At 51.4% G+C, this 15,991-nt stretch overlaps 2 protein-coding genes across 2 annotated transcripts in view; one reads left to right on the plus strand and one right to left on the minus strand.

Moving 5' to 3' along the window:
• olf413 (DBH like monooxygenase olf413) overlaps positions 1-11,830 on the plus strand; it is a 224,776-nt gene extending 212,946 nt beyond the window's left edge. The window contains exons 5-9 of the mRNA XM_011144247.3: positions 1,648-1,734; positions 5,134-5,316; positions 6,951-7,403; positions 8,610-8,803; positions 9,783-11,830. Coding sequence (XP_011142549.1) covers positions 1,648-1,734; positions 5,134-5,316; positions 6,951-7,403; positions 8,610-8,803; positions 9,783-10,257 — 1,392 coding nt within the window. The 3' untranslated portion in view covers positions 10,258-11,830. The remainder of the gene's footprint in view (positions 1-1,647; positions 1,735-5,133; positions 5,317-6,950; positions 7,404-8,609; positions 8,804-9,782) is intronic.
• The window catches only part of LOC109504007 (uncharacterized), a 183,319-nt gene that overhangs the window by 37,318 nt on the left and 130,010 nt on the right, over positions 1-15,991 (minus strand). The window lies entirely within an intron of this gene.

The raw sequence follows: 15,991 nt of genomic DNA on the forward strand, positions 1-15,991 counted from the left end.
AGCCCGTGTTCCTCGCGTAATTCGCCCGACTACGAATCTGACTTGTAGATGCTCGCGGGACAAGCGGCATGACCGAGAGTGCGCGACATGCAACACTTGTCCCGCGGTGAAGCGAGAAACGCGCGCGCGCGCGCGCGCGCGCGATCGCGATCGCGCCGCGCAAATCGAGCAAATCGGACGGCGATCGGCGAAAATCGATGCGCGACGCCGCTCCGTTTGTCCTCCGAGGCTTCCCCGGCGACCCTCGCGTATCCTCGACATCCTTATCCGGAGTATCCCGTAATTTGCGTTTAACGCTCCAACAATCGCGCGTTTCGCCGTGTATCGCCGGACATGCGAGCCGCACGATGCAAGCCAGACCTCGCACTCTCGCTCTCTCTCTCTCTCTCTCTCTCTCTCTCTCTCTCTCTCTCTCTCTCTCTCTCTCTCTCTCTCTCTCTCTCTCTCGCTCTCTCTCTCTCTCTCTCTCGCTCTCTCTCTCTCTCTCTCGGCTGGCCGCGATATCGCAAAGGACTACTCCGAGATCGAACGAGATGAGTTCCTTGCGCGCGTACTTTGACTTTTACGGTATCGAGCGGAGCAGCTGAGAACAAACCGCGCGAAATTAAACGCCGCTGCATGCGGTTCTTACTCTGCGCCGTTCGTGCCGAAAAACTCGGCGGCGAATTTCGTGCACAATACACGACAGCTGGTCGTGCACGGGGCTGTGTGTGTGTGTGTGTGTGCTGTGTGTAAAATAGTCGCGTGGCGAGGTGGAAGGTGCCGCTTTGAGACAGAGCGAAATGGGCTCGTATATCACAAAAGCAAGTCGCAACCTTGTTACGTAAGTCGCACGCGGTGTCGGAAAATATGGTAATGAATTTCTCATATATATTTGCGTTTAACTGCTCTTACCCCGCTGCAACAAACCATTAACGCGGCGTATGCATTAAGTAACCGAGTTGCCCGAATTTTCCACTCTGCTTCCCGCCACTCGTCCCGGCAAAGGGACTCCTTGTACGTATGAAGTAGCAATTATTTTTGAGATACGGCGGCGCAACGCGCGCGTTTGTCCTCGATGCGAGAGGCAGAGAAAGAGACGACGGGGGGGGGGGCAAGGGGGGAGTGTGACAGAGCGCTTCGACGACACCGCGTTGCGCTATTAACGGGATAAAAATATCTGAATGTATTTTTTACTAGGGCCGGTCGCATCGGCAAGCCGTCCGTCTTCGCGCTCTGCCGACAATTTTCATAAGCACCGCTCGCGCTTTTCAAGCGCGCGATATCGATATTTAAAGATAAACCGAGGCTACCGAGGCTGACTGCACTGTACGGGGCGAGTGCATGCGGTATTTTTACGCTTTCGTGTAATCGTCTGTAAACTGCGTATTATGCGTATCCTCTGGTCGGTTCTCTCGTTTTTTTACGCTCCTACACACACGTACACACACACACACACACACACGCACATATACACCCGCTTAATCTCAATCTCATTCACGCGTCGCGCAGAAACTTGCGGCGCAAAGTGCATGTGTATTTACGACGTCTCGACGTCTCGATAGCGAGTATCGATACTTGGTACCGACGTAGTAGCAACTCCATCCGTTAGTTTCGCATGGAATTATATTCATGGCTTAACGAAATACCATTCGAATTGCTGCGCAGGTTCGTTTACCCATGGGGCAAGACACGCTGCTCTGGTGCCGTGTCCTGAAGATGCCGAGCATTGATCGCAAACACCACGTCGTGAAGGTGAGTTCCTCCAGGTATATAACCCGTTTACGGTAGCTCGCTCGCTCGCTCGCTCGCTCGCTCGCCCGCCTGCCGCTCCTCGACTTGATTAAAGCGAAGGTGGATGCTCTTGTAATGCCGAAGAAACTGCACGTCGAGTTTGCCGACTCCTCCCCCTCCCTGGCTTCCTGTCCCACTCGTCCCCTACGAGCGCCCCCCCTTTACGAGAGATACTCTTCTACCTCGCGTATTTTCGCGTCTGCAGAGACGCGCAACATTCTCCAGGTAGCTTAGCTATTCGATAAGTGTGTCGCGCGCGAAATGATAATCCGGAGATTACGACGTTTCGCAGCGGACAATCAAGCGTCGATCGACGGTTCTGTCAGGGACGTTTCGACGCGGTGGAAGGGACGAACTCTTTCGCGCTCCTCGGCGCACCTATCAGTGCCATTAGTCGTGTAGTCGTTTCGATAATGGATAAGATCGTTCCCGAGGTTAACTCGGTAACTTTGTCTTTTCGGTCATTTCTCCTTTTCCAGAAGCTCCACGTAGCTCCACGTCCTTTTGAGAATATCTTCGGACGGTGCGTGGTAGAAAAATACCGAAAATATTATTCACAGAGAAAAATCAGTTCAGTCGGGGGTGAACGAATTTTCTGGTGAAATATGAGCGATTCAGAAACTCCGATTAAAAATAGCGGAATTCTGTTCTGAAGTCGGCTGAGGATCTTGGAAACTTGGACTAAATTCTGCTATCTCCTCAACCGGAATTTCTGATTTCTTACTTCACGAGAAAATTGTTTCATTCAACCAGACAGACATTTTTCTGCCACCGTGTTCCGAATGTTGCGCGATTGCACACATTCCGTTAGACCAATTTCAACTTTTCACGACGGAGATATTAAACGCGCGCCGAGAGAAGCAATCGCCTTACATTATCCGCCCGATTGCGAGATACTCCTTCGAGTCGCTCGCGCGGCCCGGCCGTGGCGCCCCGCGCCCCGGCGCGGCGGATCGATTAATTCGGCTACGAAATTACATCGTGAATATGCGACTGGGCGGATCTACACGATACGATGCGGCGGCGGCGGGATCGAAGCGATGCGGTAGGCGAGATCGTTCCGTCGTTCCGGTCGCCGCGCCGGTTTCACTACCAACGATGACAGATCGACGCGCGGGATGTCGTCGATAAATGCGACAGTGACGAAGCAGCCGGTCGTAAAGCCCGTATTACTGCCGCGCGCCGATCCACGGCACGGTAATAAGTTCCATTCCGATGCAGGAGCGCGCGATTCTCCAAATTGCGTGTTAAAAATCGAAGTCGGACAGGTAGTAAACCGCAGAGCCAGATAGTAAAACGTGTTTGTCGCGCGTTCGCTCGCGCGACCGCTTCGACGCGACACAGAATATATTTTACTGCTGACAGTCTCGGATGTATTTTACGTTATGCTAATGCCTCGCGATCTCTGCGCGAAGCTCCGTCGCTCGTCGGCAGCGAGAACTAACGCGGGAGTGGTACACCGTCTCGATTGCCGGCTTTATTGTACCGCCGTGCGTTATCACAGGTCTCGCGAATTTATGTCCTGTACTTTTTCGCATCTCCAGCTTGAATATCCGTCGTATTAGTGGATATCGTAAGCGCGAATACATGAGAACCGATACGATACGACGTGCATTTCCGCCGATGAATAGTACAAAACGCATTTCCGCCGAGGAAGGATTCGCGTCGAATTGGCGCAAATAAAACAAGAGAAAAAAACTATTTTTTCGTTTCGCGATTCGAAAAGCTGCCGTAATCCTTGGATCCGTGGATATAGAAAAATTGCGCGAGGCGATACCTCTCTGTTTGCAGTACACACTTGGAAGTTTACACGCTCGTTCGCGAAAGCGAACGCCGGACTCCCGCCGGACTCTCCTGGACGGGAATTTTACGGTCGCGAATAATTTAGCCGGGGGACATTTCCAAGTAATTCGCGTTTTACGCTCCGCTCGCGAGGCAGATGATAACTCAATAAAATCTCGCCCGGCCGTATTCCGTCCGAATTTCACGCGATTGTTATTCAGCGCGGGGCGCAGCCCCGACAGCTGCTGGAAAGGCGGAACGAGCGAGCGAGTGACTAATCGCCGTCTTCGCCGTCGCGTCAGTTTCTTCGCTGCTAACGCTGCTTCCCTTCTCATTTCATCCCTCTACGTTCTCCACATTTGATTTTATACCTGAAAATCTCCCCCGTCTTCCCTCTGCCCTCTTAAACTTTTACTTTCCACCCCGCCATATTGAACTCTTTTATCACCTACAATCTTGTACGCCTTACACATTCTATTATTTCTATGATTTCTATGATTTATATTATTCTCCCCTTCCCCCGAGTAACGCCTTCTGTTTTCATTTTATTCAATTTTCTACGTCCCCACGTCCGACTTTGCACCTTGAAGAGCCTTCGCGCGGTGTTCTTCTCTGAAAATTCCCAAACTTTACCCCACCTTATCACGTTCTCTATTAATCCTGCGACTTGTGTTATTCCGTTATTCCTCGTATGTCACACCTCTACCTCGCCGTGTCCCCGCGCCTTTCATGTTCATATCCGCAGCCGGCGCATTCGCGCGAATAGAATGTGCGCGCGCGGCTGGCTGATATAGTCCGCTCCTCTATCCGGCGTCGCTCGACCGACCGACCGACCGACACCTGAATCCCGAACTCGATCGGACGTGATCCAACTACGCGATGCGACTGCACTGTGTGCTCCTACAGGTCGGCGAGGTGGGCGGAGTGAGACGATTAGCGTCCCGATTGCGATAACTCAAGCGCTTAAAACGCGAGTCCCTCTCGCGTTTTACGGAACTTTCGCCGAGCGGCGAAGAATTCCGAGGTTAACGATCGGGCGAACGGCCGTTAAGCGCGAGTATCGACGGGGCCTTAATTTGTCGCTTCTATATCGAAAATAAATTTGAACCGCAGAACATGTTTTTCTACCTGACAGAAAGAAAAAAAAGAGAATGAGAATGCTCTTTCCCGAATTTTGTGCTAGAACAGCTTTCTTTAAACTGCGCAAAGCGCGCCGTCCTCGCTTCCTGTCGATACTCTTAGGTGGATACTCGATGGCTGGTGATTCGGTTAGTTAGCGGATATTCGCTTGGCTTTAATTCGAGGTAGCGGCGAGAGGACTTCGTGTTCGACAAATCAGTTTATTGCAATTCAATTCGACTTGAAAGCAACGGAGAAAGCATGCGCCTAGTCCTCGCCTATTAACGATCTCTTTCATACGAGTGACCAGTTTGATTATCTCGAACCTTGCGATCCCTGCGATCCTTCCGAACGTCTCCACCAAGAGAGCAGCCGCGAGAAGAATATCGAGGCGCGCAGCGAAGACAGCCGACATCATCGATCCTCGTTACGAGCCTGTGCGCTTGTTGTGTATTTCAGTACGAACCAGTTATTCAGCCGGGAAGCCATCAGTATCTACACCACATGACCCTGTACGAGTGTCGCGGAAATCAAACCCAATTGGAAGCCGCGGCCCAAACGAACGGGGATGTCTGTAACGCTCCTGATAAACCGGCATACCAGTGCAACACGATCGCGGCCACTTGGAGTCTCGGTTCTGAGGTACGTCGACAATTTCACTTTAACTTCTGGCACAAGCAAGCCGCAACGCGAATACCGAGTCTTTGCATATTGCCGCTTTTTCTCGCCTATTGCGCCGAATCCGATGAAAAACGGCAAAGATCAATCAAGCGGAACATAAACTTGAACATTTTGCTATTGTTCACGGATTACGCCAACTCTAATGTCGTTAATTAAAATTCTTCTATCCGACTGGATCGACTTGAATCGGAATTAATTGGTTGTCGCGTCCAAGTCCTCGATTCTATCCTCGGGTCGGGAAGGAAAATGTGTATTATTTAGCAGAGAAAGAAACAGAAAGCGAAGTAATATCATTTTGATATAACGGTTGTTCAACGCGGTTTATATAAGATTCCTCCAAAAGAACTGTCTACACAATTGTTTCTAAAATAAGATGACGTATACGAGTAAAGTATCTTGGAATTCGGATTACACTGAGTCGCGGTATCGATTATTCGAAAAATCCGTCGCTCCTCGATATGTAAGTCCGACCGTTTCGTCGACAAGAGTTACGCGCGATCGTGGAAGACAAGTTCGGTGTTCCGTGATAATTCCGAGTCCGGTGTAATGCATACCAATGGTGAGAACGGGAATACCGCGAACTTGTTTCTTCGTGGTTATCGGCAATGCGGACACCCGGCGCGGTCGCGATCGATCGTGAGACACTCTGGGATCTCACGTCTGATTTTCAGGCTATTCTTAATATAGATGTATCGGTGATAACATCATTCAGCCGGCTGAACACGATTGGATATTTCCCATCGTGTGCTCGGTGACTCGTCGCAGAACTGCGATTTTAATTTTATCGCTGCATTCGCTTTCTATTCCTTTTCGATTCGCCGCCGACATCGTATTTCGGACGATTAGTCCGCGACGTCAGTGTTTAAAATTCAACCACAATAACACCGTGCAGCCATTCTTTGCGAATCTCGACGTTAGACGGAAAATAATGAAATATTAAACGAAGTCGACTCCATGACGGGTAAAGTCGCGGCATCATCACGGCGGGATTATTTTAGCGAGACAGGAGTGTTCTTCTTGGCTGGATTTCATTTTGGGGGATAAAAAGAGCTCCGTGATTAATAAACAATACTTCGTACCCGCCCGATCGAAATTATCGCGCGGGTCACGCGGGTAAATCTAGATCGAGGGCGCTTATTAAGACAGCGATCGCCCGCAGCGACGCGATTCCGCGAATCAACACCCGGATCGTTATCCCGCTTTCGTCATCGGCCAGCCGAAAATGAAAATTAGCTTGCGTACCGGGGCCGTAATTCGCGTGTGCATGCGCACCCGCCTATAAGGAAACGAATTCCGCGAGCGACAATTTCCAGCGCAGGCCGCGCGCTCGCGCTGATAGATGATCAAGGCGGGACGTGTGTACTGATTATGGGCCGAGCGTCTCGTCGCGTCGGGCCGCGTCGGGGGAGGGGCAGGGGATCGGATCAGACCCGAGCAGATCGGATCCAGAAAGCGGGAGCTCCGCTTCGCTCCGCTCCGGTCAGAAGCGAACCGGTCGCGCGGCGCTCTCTCGCTCGTTGCCGCGCCGGTCCTGTTTTTATTTACTGGCGGCTTCTGCATAATCCATCGTTTCCTTCTCCCTTTCTCCGCGCCAGGGCTTTAATTATCCGCCGGAGGCCGGATACCCGCTCAATCCGTCCAACGGGCCCCACTACTACATGCTGGAGACGCACTACACGAACCCGCAGCTGGACGCCTTCATCAGCGACAGCAGCGGCCTGCGTCTCCTCTACACCGAGCAAGTGCGCGTCCATGACGCCGGCATACTCAGCGTCGGCATCGACCCCAACTGGCGGCACATCATACCGCCCGGCCAGCACGAGGTGGTCTCCGAGGGCCACTGCATCTCCGACTGCACCGGCCAGACGATACCGAATACCGGCATCAACATGTTCGCCGTGATCATGCACACCCACCAGCTCGGCAGGAAGGTGCGCCTGCGGCAGATCCGCGCCGGCGATGAGCTGCCGCCGATCGCCGCCGACGTCAACTACAATCCCAATTATCAGGAATATCGGAGGCTACAGCGGCCGATCAAGGTGTACCCGGTGAGTACCGCCTAAATGGCTGGTCCGTGCGCGCATTCAAAGACTGGAGAGGAGGAGAGAGGGGGGTTTCTTCGCGATCATCAGCGCGAGTCGCGGTGACTATTCGTCTTTAATTTCATTTACTACCATCGCGTGCACGCCGGTGTAATTATACCGGGGGGGAAGGGGGGGGGGGAAAGAACCGGCCGCGCACTTACCGAGTTCAAGAGGGGATTTCATTTTTCTATCTTCGTATCAGAATCCAATTTATCGGTGTTAAACTTTCATCTCTTTCGTGGGCGCGATCGCCCGCTCCGGCTAAATGTAATTATAAAATATTTCCGATTAAGTCTGGAGGGAGGAAAAGAATCGCGAAGGATCGAGGAAGGAAACTCCGACTGCCGAGGATTATACCCGTCGAGATTTTCCCTACTAAAGTAATCCGAGATATTATTCTTAGGCGCCTTTCGCGGGTAGCTCTTACGTATCTGTATATAGACATACTCACACACACACACACACACACACACACACACACACACACACACATACATACAGGGCCAAGCGTGCACTCGCACAGTAACCGTTTAATATTCTTATTTTTCTATTCTGTTTCCGCCACGTTGCACGCCTTTCGTTTATGCTGTCGTGAACGTGGTGTAAGCCGCGTTATAACGCACAGCACGTATCAGAAAGTTTATGAGCTTGTTACAAAGTTTATTAACGTGCAATAAGTATAGCTTTGATCACGTAAAGTGCAGACATGCTACGGGCACGCGGGGCATGAACCAGAGTTTAATTGTTTTCGAGTCGGCAGAGCACTTGAACGCTATTACGTGTTAACGCGGGGGTAAAAGTGTGATATAATAAAAGCGAAACTGAATCGAGACGATCTCTCGACCGGCTGGTAATAAAATAATCTCGCGTTCTGATACAATCGGCAGAGAACATTGCCGTTCAGTCGTGTTACCTTCGCGTCGTCGTCCCAAAAAAGATGCGCGCCGACACCCCCAGAGACAATACGCTACGTCTCTCACATTTACCGACAGATGACGATACGATTGGACAAAGAGAAAGAGCGGGGGGGGGGGAGATTGAAGAAACAGAACAGCGCGGGCGCTGTTTTATCGCGGATTATGTCGAGCGCGTTCCAAAATCCTCGAACTTTCGCGATCTCCCGTTATGGCCTGGCGATGCTCACGTTCGGCGCTTCGTTTTATTTTACAGGGTGATCACTTAGTCGCCGAATGCACGTACTCGTCCGAAACCCGGGGGGCCATCACGCTCGGCGGCTTGGGGACGAGAGAAGAAACTTGCCTGGTGTCCGCTCTCTATTATCCGCGCATTGAGCTGTCTCTCTGTTATTCTCTGCCGTCGCTGCCGACCGTGCTGCACAGCTTGGGGATCCAGAAATTAAAGCAGTAAGTTTCCAGATACTTTCGTTCATTCGCGCGATCGAGTAATCCTTATCCGCGTTACGCGCGACGAGAGGTCTCAGCGAGCGAGCGTCGTGTCGTTCATGGCGGTGTTTAACGATTAATTCTTCCGCCGAAATTTATCACCTCGAACGTGAATCTGTTTCGCGACAACGGGCCCCATTCGTACTCCCGTCGTCTCTTAAAACTGTCGTTACGATCGCGCGCGCGCGCGCGAGTGGGACGAACGGTCTTGATGACGCATCAAGACGACACGCAAGTCGTCGCACGTTGCCACCGGGGACGTTTATATGGTCCTATGCAAACGACGGTCGTGTCCGACGTTTCGCTGTGTGATCGCTCTAAATTGGCTATTAGGGACAATCTGCACGTCACGAAAGCACCGACTGTCGTTAACTCAACGAGCGACAGTTATGTCGCGTCGCGGACGCGCCACTGAACGCCGCGTTACGTAACACTGATCGGATGTACATTGTACATTTCTCCATTTTACCGCACTTCCCGCGGCACCTGTCGATCCGCACCGCGGCGAGACTTTTCTCTCTGCACATCTCTCGCGGTGATTCCGACAAATGTAAACGCCATTTCCTTCGTTACAAATAACATGTTAGAACGCTGCGTATCACCCTTTTATTAGTCACTTTTAGAAAATACTCACGAATATCAGAAAAGAAGATAAGCGGATTACTTTTTGCGAGACGAGCAAAAAGAAAGAGAGAAAGAAAAAGCCGCACACCGTGAAATATAAAAGGTTGTCAAAAATAGAGAGACCGGGAGAGAGAGAGAGAGAGAGAGAAAGAGAGATAAAGAGAGGGACAAAGTAGCGCCGCGACGGCCGAAATAATAGAGCGCGCAAGCCGAGCGTAAAAATGGGAAAGTAGTTCGCGCGCGCGTGAAATAGACGGAAGGAGAAAGGGATAGAGAGACTACGGTGACTAGACGAGGACGCTTGAATTTGGTGCAGGGGTTCCAGCCCGGTGATGATCGAGGAGCCGAGGAAGCTGGCGGGCATGACGCTGGAGGAGCGACTACTGGGCTATGACTGGGTGTCCAACTTCCAGAGCTTCCAGGAGGTCACCCGCAGCGGCACGTTCAAGCCGCTCTGCGGCAACGGCAAGGGCGCCCTGCCCGGCACGGACAACCTCGAGGTGCACTACCCGCGCATCCTCAGGCCGTACGAGGAGACGAGCGCGCCCTGCGCCAAGAAGCCGTTGCGCAACAAGCTGTCGATGCTGCTGGACGAGGACGGCGACATCGGCGCGCCGGTCGACCCCGACAGCGACGAGGCCAACGCGGTCGAGCGGGGTCAGCTGGTGCGCAGCAAGGTGTCCCGCAGCAGCGACGCCGGTCCGATGGCCGGTAGCTCGTCCGGCCTCGCGGTCTCGACGGCGATGATCCTCGCCGCGGCGACGGTCGTCGCGGGCGCCGCGTTCAGGTGAACGTCGTGGCCGCGCTGCCGGTCGAGTTCACTCGGATCCAGGATCAGCCCTGACGAAGTTATCCATCGCGATCGAACGAAGCAACGGCGAAGCGAGCAGCGCCGACGGCCGGAGCGTACACGCCGCATGCGCGCGCGAGCGCGAGCGTGCGCGCGTACGTTCGCGTAAGTACATGCCAATCTCAGCGACGCGACAAAACTTAGACTTAGGATAGGTGTTATCGTCGTTCTGCGAGCCGAGCGGCTAGGACACGCTCTTTCTCGGGCCGGAAAGTGGACAAGCTCTCGTTTCAGTGGGCGCGCTGTCTTCGCCGACTCGTTCGTTCGTTCGTTCGTTCGTTCGTTCGTTCGTTCGTTCGTTCGTTCGTTCGTTCGTTCTTCGGCGAAGATGGGATTTACGATTTTTGCGACGTTCCCTTGGCTCTTCGTAGTTATCCGGTCGATGGGGCGTTTGTCGGCGCGACGACCAAGTCGGGCCGGATCGTAAACGATCGAGACGTGTGCGCGCGCGCGCTGACAACGACAGCGGACACGTTGATTTTGTCGAGCTGACGTGAGCACTGCTCGCCGGACATCTCGCGCGGAATCGACGTTACGGCACCGCGTTCTCACTTGAGACTCGTCACACGAGTCTTCGAGGTTGGACTCTGACGTCGAGTGAGCGTCTCGAGCACGGAGCTCTCCGCTGCGACACGCGAGGAGGTCCGCCAGCCTTCGGCTGGGAATGTCGAGTTTCCGCGAATGGGAGAAAGGACGATTGCAATCACCATTCGATCGGGAGGGTGTAGGTGAGACCTATATGCATACATATATCATAGAGGACGTAGTGGAAATTACCGGATCCACGTTATCTCGACTTATAGATGTTGAAATAAAACTATGGTAATTTTACGGCGGCGTCGTCGTCGAGAGACGAGAGGCATCCCTCGCTCTCTCATTCATCGCCGTGCACGGTGCTCGGTTTCATCGGCAACAGAAACGTTAATTCTCTCCTTTCCAACGTAGCTTTACGGTCATGGTGTTATATGGACAGTGTCTAAATGAGGAGTCGAACGCGGTGAAAGGGGGATCATAAGTAGGGGCGGAAAACGCGCGATCGAACGCATTTGTTGATGATTTCATCGAGTTAGAGTCGTTTCTCCAAGTAGAGCTGTCGCTTCTGTGATATTTGACGTCTTGATTTAAGAGAAAGGCCGTAACTGCCGTATCCGTTCTCTCTCTCGTATATCGCGCGAAACGGACGACTCTATATACGTACACACGCTGTAGCCGCTATTTCTACGGGAACATCTATGAGGTACCAAACGAATGTGTACAGAGAACACTTCTCCCGCGTCCCGTTCCGGGCAAGTTTATTCCGACATTTTTATTTCCGGCTCTTACGGGGCTCTTTCCAGAGCTTTTTTAAAGTCTTCAATTTTCCGCTCTGCAGATAATTTTAACTTTCCAACACACACGCGATTTTGGTCTGTCGCCGCAATGACACTATTGAAACGCGCATCCCGGCATTTGAAAATCATTCGGGAAAGCTCGACAGAGGGGGAGCGAGAGAGAGAGAGAGAGAGAGAGAGAGAGAGAGAGAGAGAGAGAGAGAGAGAGAGAGGGAGAGAGAGCGAGAAGGGGGGAGGAGGGACGAGAGGGAGCTGCAGAGTGCGAGAGAGTTAATGACGCTGCGCCGAGCGGAAGCGGATGTGGATGTGCAACGCGTTAATTTCGCCAGCGGTGAAACCGAGCGCGGAAGATCGGATCTATCGCGTCCTCGTTTCGCGATCGGCTTTTCTCTTTTGCGACCTCCGCTCTCGCGCGCACCATTGTTACGTAATGGAGAGGTGTTTTGCGATACGGCGTGCTTCGAACGCGACAGACGCGCGCCAGTGCCATGCTCGCGCGCGAAATCACGACGCGCGTGAGCTGTGAACTCGTCTCTCTCATCCGCGGTCTAAATTATTATCTGATTAACCGAGGACAGTCGCGTTTATCGTACTCGAGATACGCTCTCGCGCGCGTGCGAAAAATCCGCGCGGAAAATGTCTCGCGGGGCATCTCTCTCGGATACGAGCTCGTCGGTCGCGCGTTGCGCCGTACATTTTTCACGCGCCCGAGTCGGAAAAGTGCAAATGGCGGAAACGGACATCTCCGCGGCTCTCTCTCTCTCTCTATTCCGGTGAGCATGCGCTCGCATTTTCAATGCCCGTTAACGATCAATCGAGAGGCCTCCGGCAGATTATACGGGGCTTTCGCGTGAAATTCTCCAATTTTGCGCGAAAGTTGCGTCGACGTGAGATCTCTCCTCGCCAACGAGGAATAAACAAAAGTATCCGAGACGCGATACGCATTGCGTGACTCGGGAAGAAGGCAGCGATTATCCGGATGAAGCGTTCGAAGGAATCGTTTACGGTTACGCGACGTTTCGCGTCGACCAGGTCGGCGTGATCCGTGAATATAACTCGGTGGCATGCAAGGTCGTTGCTTCATGCAACGTCGACAATATATCGACAATATATTGATTGATAACGATCGAAATCGACCAAACTCATCACCGGTGGCCAACGCGAGTTTGACTACAAACTGGTGGCGACACACCGATGACTTTGCCATTCATTTACAGTTTTAGTTAATTAGTTGATCTCGCGATCACACTGCCCGATGATAAAGCTGCCACTCACTGTCGTCACCCAATGTGATTCACTCTATTCCGTCATTGATCTCGCGATGGCTGTGTCACGAATCGCTACTTTCGGCCGGCATTGAAATTTATCTGATCCGCCTCGATGGGAGGAGGAGATGGCATTCGATAATGAGAGCGCGGAGAGAACGCCGTTTGGTTTGTCATCGCGCCCGACCTTATCGCCACCGACGAGCCCTCGCGAGCGAGAGATACCCTCGCGAATTTTCGCGCGTCCGCGTCTCGATAGCGTCGAATTACGTTCAAGCTTCTCACGAGAGCTTAACTGTTGGCTGTTTATTCGCTGATCGGGAACCGGGCGAGGCGTCGCAACTCCCGGAGGAGGCAAACCCCCCGAGATTCTCCTCTTATTTTGGGGCACGAAGCGCCACCGTAGTTTCCCAACGGCGCGCGGTACCTCCCAATTTCATTCAGTCGGAGGTTCATTCGGAATACGAAAAGGAATTTTCGTTCCTCCGGGTACCGCTTCCCTATAAAGCGAGAAAAGTCGAGCCGAGAATCGAATAAGTGAAACGAATATAATATCGGACGAGAAAAGCAAACGGAGAGGAGAAACTGCGCGAGGTTAATATTTTAATATTTTGACGTCCTACGAACTTTTTCTCGCGCGATGTAATTGAGAAGAGCAATTGGTCGCGCGGGAAAATTGTCTCCTGGGATCGACACCTGTATTAGCCGCATTCCCTTCACGGGCAGGAAACGTGCTTTGATTTACCACGAAAATTGCTCGCGACATTTTCGTCTCGCCTTTATGGAAGCTCACGAGAATCTCGGTGTCTGTCCACGAAACGAGTCGCGCTCCCCCGCGGTTCCCGCCGAAGCCTGTACATTTTGTTAATTAGACCGTAGTGATAGCGATAGCGATGTTTTTCCTTTCCTCGAGTAATGTGGCATCGTATAAGCATTGGTTGATTTGCACGCGATGGCGATTTCGTGCGGGCGCCTAAGTCTCGTTACAACAACGGCAATATCTCTTTTGTTGAGCGTTTTCACGACGGTGTTACTTAACCAACGTTTATATATAAATATATAAATAGACACACACACACACACTATATATATATATATATATATATGTTATATATGTATATATATATATATATACACATACAAATATACATATTATACATACCCGACGACTCTTTGTAATATTCTGTACAGTTTATTACGTGTAACGTTATTCACTTGCGCTTGTCAAAATGCTCGTCGATCCGTACAGCGAGCGGTTATTTATTCCTTATTTAATGTATAAAGCGATTACTCTCCTGCGACTCGACACGTCTCTCACTGTTACATAGACACGCGTTAATACACTCCCCCACGCATTCACGAGATTTTCCACGAGCCTGACGCATTAATGTAAGGGACACTGGATTCTCTCCGGCACAAAAGCCGCGTGCGGCTTTGATTGCCACACCGCCGTTGGCTCGCAAGTCACCCGAGGAGTAATCGAAATGCGCTTGATCGTGCGATAATTTGCGATCGCTCAAGGTGTAAGCTAAGTTAATGATAATTTCTATAAATCGCACCCATGCTTCGGCCTCTTCGACGGCGTTATGATGTACTATTTGCGGTGTGTATCACAGGGAGAGAAATGGAACTAACCGATTCTACCAAAGCCGTGTTTATTCCACTCACAGAGAGTTGATCGATTAGTCAATATTATTAGACACGCTCCGAGCGTGATCACGTTTTTATCGTTAGCTTTGTGTGTACTCGGATCAGTTGCACGCGACCGCGTAATAAATATATCTACAACGTGCCTAGTAAACTCGCGAGCGTTCGGAGGGATTGAACGAACGTTTTTGATCGATACAATCTGCATCGCGATTTGCATTCGATTCGGAAGCTTCTCCCGATAATTTCCATTTAAATGACTCTCGACTCGGATTTGTTCTTCGCTCTATTTCGCTCCGAAATCAAACGAAACGGAAGTGTGTCCCTGAAAACACGCGCCGTTGCCGTTACTTCAACTTCGCAGCATCGGTATCAACAGGGGAAAAGAGAAGCGCAAAAACACAAAGAGGAAATAACGGGGTGCTTTGTTGGCCAAGTTACTTCCGGTTTATCATTACCTTTCTGTTTCCTCTCTCGTCCGTTCCACAGTTTTCGGCATCTCGCGTTTCTCGGTGTTAGATCGGAAGAGTAGAGTTGCACTCCTTCCTGCTCCCCCTCCTCCTCACCCTTCTAATATAGCGAAGTCTCTAAGTAGCGCGACTAATCGCTCTAATCGGACACGTAGCTATGTTTTACAATTTAATACTAACTGGTAATTCGTAAATGTCATAGGGAAATCTGCGTGTGTATGCGTGCATGTACGTACGTGTGTGTGTGTGTGTGTGTGTGTGTGTGTGTGTGTGTGTGTGTGTGTGTGTGTGTGTGTGTGTGTGTGTGTGTGTGTGTGTGTGTGTGTGTGTGTGTGTGTGTGCATGTATATGTGTATGTATGTATGTATGTATGTATGTATGTATGTATGTATGTATGTATGTATGTATGTATGTATGTATGTATGTATGTGCGTGCGCGTGTGTCTGTGTAGAGAGAAGACTCTAGGCAATCGAGTGGGCCGTACCTTAACCCTTAAGCAGTCGCGACAACTTCACCGAGAATATCACGTTGCGACATCCTGTTTAGTTTCAGAGCACAGGGTAGCACATTTTCCCGCCAAAAATGAATGGAATTTGTCAGCGAAAATCAGCGAGCCAAGGAGAGACGTGTAAAGCAACGGACAGGTGAAGCCACATGAAACGACTCGCGACTTTTATCCTGTTCATTTGTAATGTAGTTTATGCGTGAAACTTACGAAAAGGAACGGGAAGAAGGAAGATGCGGAAAAATGTGTCCGTGGACGAGAAGATTCGCTTCGCGTTATGAGAACGGAACGCGGACTACTCCGATCGCCGTCGACTACTTAAGGGTCACGAGCAGCGCGGAGGTGGTTGGTTGGTTGGTTGGTTTGGTAACCACGCTGTGCTTGTCGAATCGAAATTGCGGAGAACCGCCCGGTATATCGCTTTACGCGAATATTGTGTTCCGATCGGTCTCGTTT

The sequence above is a fragment of the Harpegnathos saltator genome, unplaced genomic scaffold, assembly GCF_003227715.2.
Source record: "Harpegnathos saltator strain DR-91 unplaced genomic scaffold, Hsal_v8.6 scaffold467, whole genome shotgun sequence".
Lineage (NCBI taxonomy): Eukaryota > Metazoa > Arthropoda > Insecta > Hymenoptera > Formicidae > Harpegnathos > Harpegnathos saltator.